We start from the raw sequence: 16753 nt of genomic DNA on the forward strand, positions 1-16753 counted from the left end.
TAAGAGAAGAGATGGAAAAGCTGTGGAGGGTGAAGAAAACTGTGGTTCCTGTGGTAACCTGAGCACTAGGGGTTGTGACCCCCAAACTAGAGAATGGCTCCAGCAGATCCCAGGAACAACATCAGAGATCTCCATCCAGAAAAGTGCAGTCCTATGTATATATACATCTCTCTCTCTCTCTATAGATATAAATTCCTCAAATACTCCAATATGAAACACCATTCTGCTGAAACACCCTCACTTCCATTTCCAACAAGTTCTGGTTTAATGCAGTAAAGAACATTACTATCAAATAACTAGCAAAAGATTGTAATTTAAAGTGGCATAGTTTAAAAGGATCAGTGTGTAAGATATATTGGTAAATATTGATATATTATGCAACACCATCTTTTGATTACTCTTTAATCACCTGTTATGAACTACGAATCTTGTGTTCATTAGCTTAGAACGTGCCCTTCAAATCTACATGGGGGCGGGGCCTCTTCCAACATCGCTGCCATGTTTCTACAGTACCCCATCATGGACAATCCAGACAGTGGCTCTAGACCTTTTGCATTTTCCTGTTGAAGGAGCAGTTTTAAGTTTATGGTGCTATAGCAGCATTTATTAAGGAAGAAGAAGATTCAACCTGTTTGGATAAATCAGTGGTGGCTGACAACCATTTTGTGTTTGGAGAAGTTTTGACAACCCACATTTTGGGAAATGGACGATCATACGAATTCAGGAAAGGAGGCAACAGAAAACAAGGATATACCTTGGTGTGGCCTTTCCCTAATCCTTCCCCAGATGGGAATCTTTGATCAGTGACAGGTTTTCAGTGACTCTGAAGTTGCCTGTTTATTAGTGTACCAATATAGATGCAATGTTAATAAACATCTAATTTCTATCATTGTAATTTTAAATTCTAGTTTTGGTGCATAAATGTATCTTTGGTATTTGAACAAGAAAATCTATTGACTTTACCAACAGCCTACAGCTAATGAAAATTGTAACATAAAAAAAAAAAAAGGTTGTCAATTATCTTTTCCTCACCCACATTTCGCTCCACGACCCGTCAGTCTGGCTACAAGCCAGCACATTCAACACAAACAACCCTCATAGCAGTGACTGAGAAATATTGCGTTGACAAAGCTGCCAAACTGTCTTGGTTCTTCTGAACCTTTCGACAGCCTTTGACATAGTAAACCACAACATTCTCCTCTGTTCTATCCAGCCGTGGTATGACTGGCTCTGCATGGAAATGGTTCCTGTCCTCTCTGGAGGGACGGTTCTATCTGAATGGTCACATGCTGAATGTCTAACCCTGGAGAATCTAAACGCTCTATGCAGATCCTTCACCTTTACTGCTGATGGGCAAGCCTTCAGGGTGTGGCCTTCAAGGAGAGGGGCGTGGCTGATGTGGTGCAGTTCTGTATTATTAATCTAAGGTGTGTGGTGTTCAAACAGACCACATCAGCAAACTTAGTATAAAAGTTTTAATATGCAAATGCAAAATATCAAATGTAAACAAATATGAAATAATTGCTGGATGTAATCTAAAGGAACATTCACATCTTTTCTAAAACATCAAAACATATTCTACCACCCGCTCCAAGAAAACGCCCCCTGCTGGAGTGGAGTGGAATCCTAGAGGATTTAACTGAAAAACAGCTGGACAAAGACCTCGAGCCAGAGGGACATAATGAAGAAGATCTCTCACACACACACACACACACACACACACAAACACACACACAAACACACACACAAACACACACACACACACACACACACACACACACACACACACACACACACACACACACACACACACACACACACACACACACACACACACACACACACACACACACACACACAGAGAGAGTAATAAATATAATGCTGAAGGGGGTGGGGAGGAAATGCTCTCTGCTGAGAGAGAGAAGCAGTTTGTTCCATCTAGTGGCCAATTTAGGAGCTGCTCGTTTCAGTCTTCACACTGCAAAATAAAAGGTCCCGCTGTTATTTACAGCATTACTGCATTTCTAGCACTATAGTAGACCTACTCCATCGTCTGTAATCCGACATGTACCTTTTCGAGTCGTGTTTTTCTGAGCTGCTCTCCTTTGACTCCTCCTCCTTCACCTCTGAAAGATGAACAGCAGGATATCAGCTACAGAATAAAAGTTAACCACATCAATACGGATGATGTCAGCATGATTAGACAACCAGTGGTGACCAGTCACCTAGCCCCATCCTCCAGCACCCACGCCCATCCTCTAGCCCGGTGTTACCAACTGACCAATTAACCCGGTGTTACCAACATGCACTGGCTGACCATGAAATTTCATATCGATTGTAAAATTACAAAACAATTTTGAAAATTTGCTTTATTAAGTTGAAAAATTATTTGCTTGGTCAAGATTTTAAAAATGAATTCTCATGATCTTGGGGTTCACAGCCAGAATTGAGGTGAACTGCATTCATGCTGCATATATGTATGTGTATACATTTGAATGTTGGGCCTGTGAAAGGGTTACAGTAAGCAGGTTTATGGCGGGTATAAGGCACCCACCTTGTTAGCATTCATTTCGGGTACATATAGCCGATATATAGGGGGTTTATAGTGGGAATATAGGGATTATATAGCAGGTATATAGGGACTATACAGTGGGTATATATAGAAGGTACATATAGAGGGCACATAGAGCAGATATATAGGGGGTGTATATATAGAGGGTATACAGCAGGTAAATGGGGGTTTATAGCGGGTACATATAGCTGGTATATGGGGGTACGCAGCAGGTATATGGGGGTTTATAGCGGGTATATATGGGATATATATAGAGGGTATACAGGGGCATATAGCGGGTAAATGTGGGTAAGCAGCAGGTATATAGGGGGTTTATAGTGGGTATATATAGAAGGTATATAGGAGATATATATAGAGGGTATAGTGGGTAAATGTGGGTATGCAGCAGGTATATAGGGGGTTTATAGTGGGTATATATAGAAGGTATATAGGAGATATATATAGAGGGTATAGCGGGTAAATGTGGGTAAGCAGCAGGTATATAGGGGGTTTATAGTGGGTATATATAGAAGGTATATAGGAGATATATATAGAGGGTATAGCGGGTAAATGTGGGTAAGCAGCAGGTATATAGGGGGTTTATAGTGGGTATATATAGAAGGTATATAGGAGATATATATAGAGGGTATAGTGGGTAAATGTGGGTATGCAGCAGGTATATAGGGGGTTTATAGTGGGTATATATAGAAGGTATATAGGAGATATATATAGAGGGTATAGTGGGTAAATGTGGGTATGCAGCAGGTATATAGGGGGTTTATAGTGGGTATATATAGAAGGTATATAGGAGATATATATAGAGGGTATAGTGGGTAAATGTGGGTATGCAGCAGGTATATAGGGGGTTTATAGTGGGTATATATAGAAGGTATATAGGAGATATATATAGAGGGTATAGCGGGTAAATGTGGGTATGCAGCAGGTATATAGGGGGTTTATAGTGGGTATATATAGAGGAGATATAGCAGGTATAGAGTGGGTTCTCCTACCAGCTTTCTTTTCCTCTCCCTCCTTCTTGTCGTCCTCCACACGGGCTCGTTTCACTCCTTTCTTGTGGTTGGTGATGTTCCTGCGTCCACCCTCTCCCTCATCCTCAGAGTCCGAGAATTCCTCATCGCACGCAATCCTCTTATCAGATGCACGGACTACACACACACACACACACACACACACACACACACACACACACACACACACACACACACACTGCATTGCTAAGAAAGCAGACACCCTGGCCATAATGAGAGTACCAGAGCTCTCCAACAATGGTGTGTGTGCACGTGAGGGTATGCTATCTCTCTCTCTCTCTCTCTCTTACTGGACATGCGTTTATCAGGGTCCTCCGTGTCCTCGTCCCCTGGGTCCGTAACTCTGTCCTCTGGAATGACCTGCATTTGAACTCCAGGGGCATGAGGCAGCATGCGCAGGTTCTCAAACAGACGCTGTCTAACACACACACACAGGCATGTTGGCAGGGGGGGGGGGGGGGGGTGTATGCTGTCATGTTGGGGAGGGGGTGTATTGTGTTTCTTACTTGATCTTGTCCATATACTCTTGTGTGTTCTGATTGGTCATGTTTGATGGACTTATATGCAGTTTGAAGTCTGGCCCAAAATACTCAAAGTAGTCATTATAGGGCAGTTCTGTGGACACAGAACCAGCTCAGGTGAAGGAGTGGGACAGGACAGAACAGGACATGACATACCACTGAACACTCGACACTCCAGGAAATTCCTGATATTTTAAATGGTTCTGCTGTCTAGTTCTTAAGGAAACGTTAATGATTTACTCAGTACACTATTCCATCACTACATTATTGTGTTAGTACATTGTTACACATAGGTCAATGCTACGGAGTAACAGCTACCTTCTACAGCTTTACAGTTACTCAGGGACGGGGCTGCTAACACCCACTCACAAATACTCTCACTCTCACTCACTCTTTCTCACACACACACACACACACACACACACACACACACTACCATCTGGGATGTCTGTGTCCAAGGCCACGGCGGTTTCGTAGGTCCAGCAGCGCGCCACGTTGCGGATGGTGTAGCCCCCTCCTCCAAGCATGAGTAGCGGCAGGTTAAAAGACTTAATGTACTCCACACACTTGGCGTGTCCTGTGGGTCAAAGCCGTGCCACCAGTTTGGAATTATCCAGTAAAAAATAAAATGACTGCTGTGTAAAGGTAATGAAATATTAAGGTCTGTGGACAGACAGGATAAAGCTACAGAAACGTATGCGTTAGTGAGCATGGTGTGTTGAGCATATGAACTTAACGAGCCTGTGACCTTAAGTGTGTGATCTTATTGATCTTAATGGTCATATGAGCTTAACGATCTGCTGAGCATATGAGGTTAGGACACAGGTGTGCGTGATGCCTGTAAAGTAAGCAAGTGAGGTGAGCATGGTGATGTGAAGTGAGTGAGAGATAAGCACATAAGTGGTATGTAGTGGTGTGTGGCGTCTACCCTGGATCGTGCTGTTGAAGCACCCCAGTCTGTCTCCATATGTGATGTGTGAGTGGTGGTGTAGGGAATGTGGTTTCTACCCCGGATGGTGAGGTTGAAACACCCCAGTCTGTCTCCAGAGAGAGAATCTGCTCCACACTGCAGGGCCACTGCACTGGGCTGATACATCTCCATCACTTTAGCCATCACCTACACACACACACACACACACACACACACACACACACACACACACACACAACTTTCCATTCCGTTTCAAATTCCCCTCCAAGTAAGACCAAGGGCTATAACAGTGTGTTACTGCTTTTGGTGGTGTCCTTCTCTTTCCTTTGTGTGTGTGTGTGCGCGCATGCGTGCATAGTGTTCTGAACACTCACTGGTTTGAAGATTTGTTCATATGACTCATCGTCTATTCCGTCTCTTAGAGGAAAATTCACAGCATAGTACTTCCCTTTGCCAGCACCAATGTCCTGCATGGATCATAAACATTAAACGAACGTTACACACATTACAGTAACACAATACCAAAAACACACACATCACACACCATTACCAGGACACCTGAAGCAAAACATCCATGTTTTAGTTTTGTATTTACCAAAACACACTAGATTTGTGCCCTGCTCAATGAGTGTGTCTGAGAGCTGCACGTGTGTGTGTACCCGCAGGTCTCCAGTTCCAGGGAAGTATTCTCCGTATTTGTGGAAGGAGACAGTCATGACCCGGTCCGTAGTGTAGAAAGCCTCCTCCACGCCATCGCCATGGTGAATATCAATATCAATGTACAGCACCCTCTGGTGGTACCTAACAGGAACAGCAGGATGTGCACAAGAGTTCTCACGTCAGACTATTCTACTAAACAAACACTTCAGCCCAGCCCAACCCCTGACCCTCGACCTCCATGGTGGTGTGAGTGAGATCACTGTTGTTGTGTGACACTGACAAGTTGGTGTGTGTGTGAGGTCTTAATGTACGTGGGACTTGAAGAGATGACCGTGAGTGCATGGCTGAATTAGTCTGAAAAACACTGCTGTACAATCAGTGATTGTCCAATCAGAGAGAAGGGCAGAACTCACTTGAGCAGCTCCAGAATAGCAAGCACGATGTCGTTGACGTAGCAGAACCCAGACGCCTCCGACTTCTTGGCGTGGTGCAACCCGCCAGCCCAGTTAACCGCAATGTCTGTCTGCTGTCTGTTCAACTTCACAGCACCAGCTACACACACACACACACAAGCCAAGTTAACTCTAATATGTCTGCTTATTACAAACATTGTATTAGACAGTTGTATTGTTTATTAAGACTCATGCCAGTACACCCAAATTGAACACACAAATGGAGACACACAGATAAAGCTTCAAAGCTAACAAGCAATGACATCCCAGCCCTAAAACTGTGCTAACACAGAACGCTATGAGCTTACAAAGGTAAAATATGGTGTCCCACAAGGGTCAGTTCTGGATCCTTTATTTTTATATGCTACTATTAGGAAGTTATTTGTTAGCATGGTATTACCTTCAAACTACAAATACACAACACATATCTCAGTCTGTTCAGTTTTAGGGTTTTGCTCCATAACTGTCACATGTTGACAATTTGGGCATAAGGGTTTAGGGTTAGAGTTCAGGGGTGTCTGAGATGGAAAAAAAAAAAAAAGACTTACCTGCTGATCCTCCTGTAGAGAGCTGACAGAATTCAAACAGCCCATCAAACACAGGACAGTCTTCTCCTACATTAACTAAAACACACCCACACACACCAAGAGATGAAGTAGCTACCATTAATTTACAGCACTGTTAAATGTGTGCTCGCGCACACGCGTGTATGTGTATATGTGTAATATATATATGGAAAAAAATAAGACACCATTACAAAATTCAGTTTCTCTTGTTTAGCAATTGATGGATATGTGTTTGACCAGGCTGAGCTGTTTTGTTTTATTCTATAAACTACTGGCAACATTTCTTCCAAATTCCAGTTAAAAAATATTGTATTTTAGAGCATGTCTTTTTATGAAGATGACTAAATGGTCAAAATATCAAAACAGCTACAGAAATTTCAGACCACAAATAATGCAAAGAAAACAAGCTCATATTCATTTATAAACAACACAGTACTAATATTTCAGCGTAGAATGAGTCAGGAAATAAATATTTGGTGGAATAACCCTGATTTTTAATCACAGCTTTCATGCATCTTGGCCTGCTTTCCACCAGTCTTTTACATTGCTGTTGGGTAACTATGTTTCTCCTGGCTCAGAAATTCCAAGAACTGGGCTTTGTTTGATGGCATGTGACCATCCATCTTCCTTTTGATCACATTCCAGGTTTTCAGGGGGTTCAGGTTTAGAGATTGGGCTGGCCATGATATGGTCTTGATCTGGTGGTCCCTCATCTACACTTTGATTGACCTGGCTGTGTGACATGGAGCATTGTCCTGTTGAAAAAAACAATCATCAGAGTTGGGGAACATTGTCAGAGAAGAAGGAAGTAAGTTTTCTTCCAGCAGTTTTGTAAATGGCTTGATTCATGCGTCCTTCACAAAGACAGATCTGTCCGATTCCAGCCTTGCTGAAACAGCCCCAGATCATCACCAATCCTGCACGAAGTTTCAGTGAGTTCGAGACACAGTGGCTTGTAGGCCTCTCCAGGTCTCTGTCTAACCATTATATGACCAGGTGTTGGACAAAGTTGAAAATTGCACTCTTCAGAGATGACGACCTTATTCCAGTCCTCTATGGCCCAATACTTATGGTCTTTCACAAACTTCAGTCTGGCTCTTCTTTGCTTCTCATTGATGAAGGGCTTTTTTCTAGCTTTGCACGACTTCAGCTCTGCCTCCAGAAGCCTGTTTTGAACCGTCCTCGCTGTGCAATTCACTCCAACTGCTGCATGCCATTGTTTTTGTAGTTCACTTGACATCATTTTATGGTTAAGTGACATTCAAATGAGGTGGCGATCATCACGGTCGGTAGAGAGTCGTTTTCGACCTCTGCCAGTCTGTAGCTGTTGTTGTTCCATCTGTTTGCTGCTTGACCTTGTTCTTATGAACCGCAGTTTTTGAAATTTTCAAGATGGAAGCAACCTGACACTCACTGTATCCCTCTGCCATTAAAGCTACAATTGAACCCTTCTTTTCAACTCTTTTGGCATGGTCTGTAGCTGTATTATGACTACACTTACTTTTTGGGTAGTCCTAGCATGGCTTTTCCCATCCAGCTGGTTCTATAACAAGTGAATAGTGATGACAACAGCAGTGGTTTTTGTACTGTTGCTCCTTAGAGCAGGATTTTGTTAAGATGATCACCTATTCAGCATCTCATTAAGTAGAATAAGGTTTGTCTGTGAAGGAATTCAACAAACACTTGAATGGAATGGCTGCGGTACATGTGGAGATACTGATTTAAGTAAAACTTGGAGTGGTCTCATCTTTTTCTGGAGCCGTGTGTGGGTGTGTGTGTGTGTGTGTGTGTGGGTGTGTGTGTGTGTGTGTGAGACTGACAGCGCTGCATCTGTTTGCTGAACTCAGACATGTTGTCAGGTCGGATGGAGCGCAGGAACTTGATGTAGTCATCACTGTGGTACTTGGTCATCTCCTCTGCTGTGGCTTTATGAGGCCTCTGGAACACACACACACACCATTAAGAAATATCTGCCAAATAAACTAGTTCTTCTCACATTTCTGTTTCCTTATTGTGACAGACACCTTTCCCTAGAGTAATTTACATATTTATCAGTACTACAGTGTGCATGCCTGCTGGGAACTGACCCAATGACCTATAACATTAGGGTCAGTAGCACCTTGCTCTACCTGCTTGGCCAGATGAGCTACAGGACGTTCCAGCCCATAATCAAACAGCTTCCACACCATCTAATAAACGTCAATCACACTGTGGTACTGGAGTTCGTGTATGTTTCTCAACTACGTGCGAGCGTGTGCAAACTCACATAAATCTCCATCTTGCGGTAGAGGCCATAGTTCAGCAGAAGGTTGTGGGTCATGCGTATTCTGTGGGGCTTCATCGGGTGACCCTGTCCATAGTAGTAGTTCCCAATATCACCTGAAATATGACGTTGCACACCCGTCAGCTGGGCGTTATACTGTAAAACACACTTCTCGAGTTCCGATTATGGAGTGGGTGCAATAAAGTGAAACTATGCCAGGATGTCTACATCTGCACAACAATAAAACAGATGTTATGGGTAGAAAAGTACAGGTTGACACCATTGATGATCTGATGTGTGGGGCAGGTGAGAGAGAGAGAGAGAGAGAGAGAGAGAGAGAGAGAGAGAGAGAGAGAGAAAGAAAGAGAGAGAGACTCAGTTCACTAAACCCAATAGGCCTCATTTATGATCGCGCTAGCATCTTGAATCAGAGTGCATAAATACATAAACATGTAGAATTGTTTAAATACTGACAAAAACAACATAGACCTTATACGATACTGGACTCTCTTATAAAGATATAAACGCGTTCACCCCAACACTCTGTGCAAGGTTTAACGGGTTTGCTCAGAGGTGAATAACGTGGACCGTTTTCTGGGCCTCGGCGACACGGAGGGAAACGACAAATGTCCAGACGGACGTTTTCCACAACAGTGGAGACGCATGTCTTAGCCAGTTAGCGTTAGCCATCACGAAGCTCCGCCAGCTGGACACGGTCACAAAGCCCGGCACGGCCGCCTCTCCCGGCTAGCGCTAGAGCTAAAGATATAGCTAAAGATAAGGCTAGAGCTAGAGATACGATAAAGCTAAAGCTAAGATAACGCTATGCTTAAGGCTAAAGCTAAAGCTAAGGCTAAAGCTTCTACGATACCAGAACCACTCATTAGGGTTAGAAGGCTAGGGTTTAGGGTTTAGTGTTAAGGTTAGGGTTAGGGTTAGGTTTAGGTTTAGGTTTAGGGCTAACACAACCTACTGAAACCACCCCCATTTGTGCAGCGTTCAACCCCGGCGTGAGCGCGAACGGCTAAGCTAGCTAGGACAGGAGCAGCCGTTAATGGCTCTCACCGTCGTAGTAGCACTTTCGTCTAGCTAGGAGGGACACTGCGAACAGGAATACACCGTTAAAGGCTCACCGTCGTAGTAGTAGCACACTTTCTTCTTGATGCCTCCCTGGAGTGTGTAAGCCATCGCTGGGACGCTCCAAGTCCGAGCAACGGAAGAGAAATTCTAAGAAACAAACGGCAACGTCGCCAAAACGTGCAAAGAAAGAAACGAGGCGGAGTGGGCGGTGCAGCTCTACGTGGAGGGGCAATTTCCACACGACAGACATGCCCCGATCTTCTTCAGTGCTCATTTATTTACACAATTATTTATGTCCTCCCTCATCATCGGCAGTTTAATAACTACTCAGGTAGACGGAAAGATAGCTGCCATCTCACACTCGCCCGTTCCCAGGACGCGTCTGGGTTAGACAGTACATGTTCATTTACTGTGGATGTGTTTCTCGTTCACCACTCAGTACCTGAATAAAGATGATATTCACATTAATTATGTATTTAAAAGTGTGAGACAGCCCACTGAGACAGAGCCCAATGTGAGAAAATAATAAAACATGAAGAGAAGACCAAAGAGACTGTAAAGTTTTGATTTGTGAGCCGCAAAGATAAAGGCCTCATGCACTTTACCATGCTAGGACATTAGGGTTAGGGTTAGTGTGTGAGGGTTAGGGTTAGTGTGTGAGGGCAGTGAGGATGGTTAGGGTTAGTGTGTGTTAGAGTTAGGATTAGTGTGTGAGGGCAGTGAGGAGGGTTAGGTTAGTGTGTGAGGGCAGTGAGGAGAGTTACTGTGTTAGGGTTAGTATGTTAGGGTCTGGAGGGTTAGAATGTTAGGGTTAGTGGGTCAGGGTGTTATGCTACTTTCATTATTATGGTGCAGGTAAGATTGAGAATGTTTAATGTGCCATTTACACTGACTCTGTTGAACTGAATTAAACTGAATTAAACTGTTGTAGCTACTAGTAGAGGCAGGTGTTTTCAACACGAAGGTCATATGTTTGATTCCTCAGGAACATACATACTCATTAACATGTGTTTCCATACACGCTGATTAACATGTGTTTCCATACATGCTGATTAACATGTGCTTCCATACATGCTGATTAATATGTGTTTCCATACACGTTGATTAATATGTGTTTCCATACACGCTGATTAATATGTGTTTCCATACATGCTGATTAACATGTGTTTCCATACACAGCACTGAATGTCTTTCTGGATGAGTGTCTGATAAGAACAGGGAACTCCTCCCTTTACCCTGGAGATGTGCACCTGGGAGGGAGGGTTGTGTGTATGTGTGTGTGGTCTAATCATGGCCAGCTAAACGTCCTGCCTGTGATCTGGTAAAACTTTTGGTTGAAGGGGTGGAAGAAGTGTTGGAGTTTCTCTAGCACGGTAGCGTTGACGTGGGGATGCGCACGGCCCTTACTGCCTGCCAGGCACTTCCTGTAGTGCAGGCTGACTCGCAGGCAGTAGAAGCCGCGGGTGGAGTTGAAATACAGATCGTCCTGGCTGATCCTCGGGGGCAGGCGGAGAAATCGCTCCACCAGCTGTAACTCGGACAGCGGCTCTGAGATAAGCCGGTCGCCATCCACGATGTGAAACTGCTCGACAGGAAAGAACTCCAGCCAGCGCTCCAGGTGCTTGGTGTAGATGCTGGTCCAGACAGCCTTGTACTTGGGGTTCACCTCTAGGCTGCTGGAGTCGATTGCCAGCGTCTCGAACCTGCGGTAAGTTTTGTTCTTGCGCTGCTTTCCCTCCAGCACTTGCGTGTAGTCGGAGACGGCGCGAGTGGTGGGCTCACGCACGATGAGCAGCAACCTGATGGACGGGTCCATCCTGAAGACCCGCTCGGGAACCTTCTCTGTGGTGAAGTAGGCGGGGCTCTTCTCGATGGTGGTCTGCTGGCGGAGGGAGAAGGGCATCCTGTGGCGGTACCAGGACACACCACGGACGTAGTTCTGGTCGTTGTCGAAGAAGTGCACCTCCTGGGAGGCCTTCACCACAGCGGGGTGGAGGTTCAACATCTCCAGCAGGGCCCGAGTTCCACCCTTCCTCACCCCAATGATGAGAGCCCGTGGCAGCTGCTGGATCAGGCGCCCTCTAGTGGTGCTGCCCCTGCGCAGCTCAGGCAAAAGACCCCATTTATACTGGAGCATGCGCAGGGGCACCTGTGCCGGGAGGCCAGGAGAGGGCAGTGTGTTCTGAAGGGGGCAGGTGGGCTGGCGCCTGCAAGAACAATGTTGCATGATGTTTCCATGAACAATGAAATGTGGATCATATCATGTAGATGATGAGTGGAGGAATGTTACCTCTGCAGGGTGGAGACGTGGGTCAGCAGGTACAGGAGAGTTCCCACCAGCACACTGCACACAAACACCTGCTTCTGGGTTAGGGACAGCATTACACCATCTCCATCTCCACCTACACACACACACATCTGGGTTAGGGACAGCATCACACCATCTCCACCTACACACACACACACACACACAAACACAGCTGGGTTAGGGACAGCATCACACCATCTACACACACACACTTCATTTCAGAAGGTCTTATACTTAGCATTAGACAGCCTGGCAGTGCTACTGTTATTGTATGAAACAAAAGCTCTCCAACAAGGACATACACAGCAGATAAGGCCTGTGATGTTCCGGCTGGGATACAGCCTGCTCTCACCGACCTGTGACAGCTGAGAAGCACAACTACGGTTAGCTGGTCTAGCAGTAGTAGCAGCTCAGTGGTGAAGGTACTGGATGAGTAATTAGAAGGTTGCTGGTTCAAGCCCCACCATAGCTATGTTACCACTGTTAGGGCCCTGAGCAAGAACCTCAATTGCTCAAGTTGTAATTTTTGCATAATGGTGTCAGATAAATGCTGTGATACATGTGACTGGCCACCAGAGGGCCCCCTCCCCACATTTCTAACAGTGACCATAGCTACTGATCAACACCAAGCTGTTTAAGTCCACCATAAGCTCAGTATCTTTGAGACGTCTTATAAATAGCGATCCTTGTGCATGTAAATTGTTTTTGTACTGTATAATTTTTTGGACATTTCATCATCATTGGGTGTGTTTATACTTTTTGTTTGGATCCCTTTGTCTGGACCAAACAAGAACATTATACATCATTACATTTTTGTCCTGGTTTACACTCATAAATTCACAATTGAAACAAAACAAGTTGTTATTTTTTTTAAGTATGATACAGTCTATGTGCTTAAAGCAGTTGTCAGAGTTGTGTTTACCTGTTGGTATTTTTACCATCTGGAAGTTAACAAGTATGAACACACCCTTAATCATGACATCTGGGTTTCAGGGTGTGTTCAGACTCAGTAGCTTGCTCGATTCTTTCAAACTCTGGTGCACCAAATAAGTGGACCAGGACTGCCTGATCAGGTGGATCTCAGTCCGTTTCTAAATGAATTCGGTTCGTTTAAAGTATGAACACAAAATAACCGAAGGCATGTAAATGACCCAAACACAGGACAAGATGTCAAAAGGCAGGACAGTAAACGCACTGTGACAGAATGCAGTTCATTTTTAAAAAGATTATTTTCTTTTACTCATTGTAAACATAGGTGGTCTCCTCTTTGTAGCATTCCTTCTCTAGTTTGTGCAGCAGCAAGAAATCTGGTGCTGTCGTCCACCCTTTACTGTGTTTCCAGATGGTAAAAATACCACCAGGTAAACACAACCCTGATAAGAAGAGGTGTATTAATGCCATAGACTGTGTCACACTTTTTCTTGGTCCAATGGAACCGAACTACATGTATGAACATACCCTTAATCATCAACTCTTGCGCTGTAGAGGTGTTTTATTCCACCAGACCATCACACTCTGCATCCTCACTCAGCATTCTAGTTACCATATAAACACACAAACGTGTGCTCCTCCTCCTCAGCACAGGGTCAGTGAAAGGCACGGTGCTTCAGGCCTCTGAGACAAAGGTCTGATGTGAGTTTCTCTCTCTCTCTCTCTCTCTCTCTCTTGCTCTCTCTCTCCCTCCCTCCATTTGCTCCCTCTTATGTTCAATGCCAGTCTTCTTTCTCCTTCTCTCTTCTTTCTCTCTTCTTGAGTCTCAATGTGTCTCCTCTCTGTCTCAAGATCCCTCCCCTTCTTTTTTCAGGGGTTTCCGAGGGATTTTTGCAGTATCTGGCAACTCTTCAAGCACCCTGTAATGTCATTAAGCAATGCCAAGCACCCCATTCTCTAACATTATGTGTAAGTCAATGAGGTCCATCCTGTCGGCTCGCTAACTCTCTCTCACACACACACACACACACACACACACACACACACACACACACACGCACACACACTTACTACCTGCATCTGCTGCCAAATGGGTGAAGTCATTAAGATAAATGTAGCAGCGTGCAGCTGTATAGTGGTCTCTGTAATATTCATCTCATATTAAATATTCTCTCTCTCTCTCACACACACACAAAGCAGGTCCTAGACCTTTCCTGACTTGTTACCCCTTCCTTCAACACACACCCTGAAGCACAGAGAGAAGAGAAAGAGGGATAGGGAGAAAGATGAGAGTGTGATAGACAGCCTGCAACTCTGTGAGATCACAGCAGTACCATGTCACATGGGATTACCTCATTACTAGATCTGATCATCTGAATCAGACTGCCAGCATTCATCTGATCTGCTCAATCTCACAGAAGATTATAGATGGTGTGACTCACTGCAGAGGTCGGATTAGAGATAGAGAAAAGTAATGCCATTTTACACTACGACAGAATTACTATATTACTGTGGTAGCAGGTTTTAGGTGAGGACTATACACTATAACATTATACATTAATTATAACATAGCAGTAGTGCTAGTATCTGTAGTCATATAGAGGTCGTTCTACAACACTATTCCCTGGCTAGGGTACTACATTACCACAGCACTAAAACTCCCTTCCTTCTCCGGAGACGTGCATAGTTTGTACCTGCGTTGTGCGAGATTTTTCAGTGTTTGGGATGTCTCTCTGCTCGCGCTATACAGCAGCTGTGCACGGTCATGTGCATCATGGCTGCATGTGGAGAAGCATCCTTGCAGAACTGGACAAACGTGCGCATTCGCTCAGAGCGCGGAGCCGGGAGGGAATGGGAAAGCGCTTCCTTTAGTGTACCAGGCCGGTCATCTGAGCTCACAGTCGAACGGCTCCGATTTATAACGCTTTAGTATTTGTCGTTAGCTTAACTGCCTTGCTACGTTTGCTAAATAAACGAAAGCAACAGAAGGTCCGCGCGTACCAGCGTAGCGTGCATGAACTCCGCGCGACGCACCCGTAGATCCGCCCGTCCCTCCACGAGCGCACGAATCCCGACGCGTCCCGCTGTGAGAGTAACGCCTGGGTCACTGCAGGGAGACGCACCAGCGAACAGCAAAGGTCAACACACACACACACCTCACAACACACTACGGCGGGACCGCTGTCCTTCCTACGAGCACGGGGAGGACGGGCGCTCGCGCTTCTGGGTCCTTGCTTCGCCGCGCCACGCGTCAGACACCGCGTGCTTCTCGGACCAAATGCGACAGAGAGCGCAGAAGGGAACGTGTCGAAGTTGTACACTGTTTTAAAACGGGTTTGTAGTCACTAACGACGTAATCGTTACAGCCATTCATTACTTTGCCAGGTAAACACCAGCACTCACTGTGGACCGGAAAGGTCACGTGCCACTCCGCGAGCTGGTGCTCGAGAGCTGCTCGGTCCCGTGAACAAACTCACTTCTCAAGGAGGAGCCTTTTAAAGCCGGTGTGGTGTAAGTGGCAAAGAGGGTTAGGGTTAAAACTGACCCTAGGGTTAACCCTAACCCTAAGCCAGTGTGGTGTAAGTGGCAAAGAATGCGCAATACATCTGGTCCACTTACTAGTCTAGTACATTAACCCCTCACCTCGGTTCTACTAAAGAGGTTTCTCAGCATGGAAGTGGAGTCCACATGGCAGAAATCCATATGAATGGAAAACTTCTCCTCAGTGTAGAAATAGTTGGTGTAGTTGGGGAATCACACCAGGAATCGATACACTGCAGCTAAAGGTGTTTTCAGTTGTGTGTGGCAGAGTGATGGAGTCTACACAGAGTCTGAGGAGTGCAGACAGGCGCTCCTGAAACAGTAAAGTGACTAGACAGACTGTACCAGGACAATGCAACTGATCCTATATGTACAAATATTTATAGATAGAACCCATAAATATATATATGGTACTTATACGTTCCTATACATATGAAGGAACCCAACTACATGCTATATGCATAATAAATGTAATGCTGAGCGGAGAGTAGTGAGATTTATTCCAGAATCAGAGTCGCTAAGGCAGTCCAGGGTCATAGAGCCAACACGGAGAGTACGGGGATACATGATTAACAAAACAAACACATTTGTTTTGGAGGCAAACAGAGGAAGCAGGCTAAAACAAAGACTAGGGAAAACTCAGGGCTAAGATACACAGCGTACAAACCAACACATTCACATAAACGTAACAAAGCCCAACACATTCAAATGAACAGTCAAAAACACTGGGCACCAGACAGGGTTTAAATACATGAACTTAATACTAGAAACGAGGTGTGGAAAATCAAACGAGGGGAGGAGAAAATGAAACCATGGAATGGAACTTAAAAACCCGGGAGGGACTGATCGTGACAGTAAACTCCACTATATACTTTATTATATTAGTGCAATACAATTATAA

At 44.8% G+C, this 16753-nt stretch overlaps 2 protein-coding genes across 3 annotated transcripts; both read right to left on the reverse strand.

Moving 5' to 3' along the window:
* Positions 1–1852: 1852 nt before the first annotated feature.
* LOC113590566 (histone deacetylase 2) lies at positions 1853–10423 on the reverse strand. The gene is made up of 14 exons (XM_027030749.2): positions 10127–10423; positions 8997–9109; positions 8551–8668; positions 6713–6787; positions 6126–6264; positions 5712–5853; positions 5427–5519; positions 5130–5238; positions 4558–4698; positions 4107–4215; positions 3891–4018; positions 3562–3717; positions 2072–2126; positions 1853–1978 (listed from the first exon to the last, which is right to left on the reverse strand). Exons 1-14 carry the CDS (start codon positions 10179–10181, stop codon positions 1951–1953), a joined length of 1461 nt encoding a protein of 486 aa, XP_026886550.2. The 5' UTR covers positions 10182–10423; the 3' UTR covers positions 1853–1950.
* Positions 10424–10787: 364 nt separating this feature from the next.
* Positions 10788–15481, reverse strand: LOC113590564 (heparan sulfate glucosamine 3-O-sulfotransferase 5). Of its 2 annotated transcripts, none has more exons than XM_027030745.2 (3): positions 15313–15481; positions 12364–12475; positions 10788–12280 (listed from the first exon to the last, which is right to left on the reverse strand). In XM_027030745.2, the coding sequence occupies exons 2-3, from the start codon at positions 12453–12455 to the stop codon at positions 11362–11364; spliced, it is 1011 nt and encodes a 336-aa protein (XP_026886546.2). In that variant the 5' UTR covers positions 12456–12475; positions 15313–15481; the 3' UTR covers positions 10788–11361. The 2 variants fall into 2 exon arrangements, with proteins under 2 accessions (XP_026886546.2, XP_026886547.2); XM_027030746.2 differs by lacking the exon at positions 15313–15481 and adding an exon at positions 14664–14677.
* Positions 15482–16753: the final 1272 nt, after the last annotated feature.

Source organism: Electrophorus electricus, chromosome 8 (genome assembly GCF_013358815.1).
Source record: "Electrophorus electricus isolate fEleEle1 chromosome 8, fEleEle1.pri, whole genome shotgun sequence".
Taxonomy (NCBI): Eukaryota; Metazoa; Chordata; class Actinopteri; order Gymnotiformes; family Gymnotidae; genus Electrophorus; species Electrophorus electricus.

Excerpts from the sequence above, each read along its gene's own strand:
- LOC113590564 (XM_027030745.2), bottom strand. The coding sequence starts at position 12,455 with ATGCTGTCCCTAACCCAGAAGCAGGTGTTTGTGTGCAGTGTGCTGGTG. Across the intron at positions 12,281-12,363 it reads CACGTCTCCACCCTGCAGAG|GCGCCAGCCCACCTGCCCCC; the intron begins GTAACATTCCTC and ends TTGTTCTTGCAG.
- LOC113590566 (XM_027030749.2), bottom strand. The coding sequence starts at position 10,181 with ATGGCTTACACACTCCAGGGAGGCATCAAGAAGAAAGTGTGCTACTAC. Across the intron at positions 8,669-8,996 it reads ACCGCAAGATGGAGATTTAT|AGGCCTCATAAAGCCACAGC; the intron begins GTGAGTTTGCAC and ends TGTGTGTTCCAG. Across the intron at positions 4,216-4,557 it reads GGACACAGACATCCCAGATG|AACTGCCCTATAATGACTAC; the intron begins GTAGTGTGTGTG and ends CTGTGTCCACAG.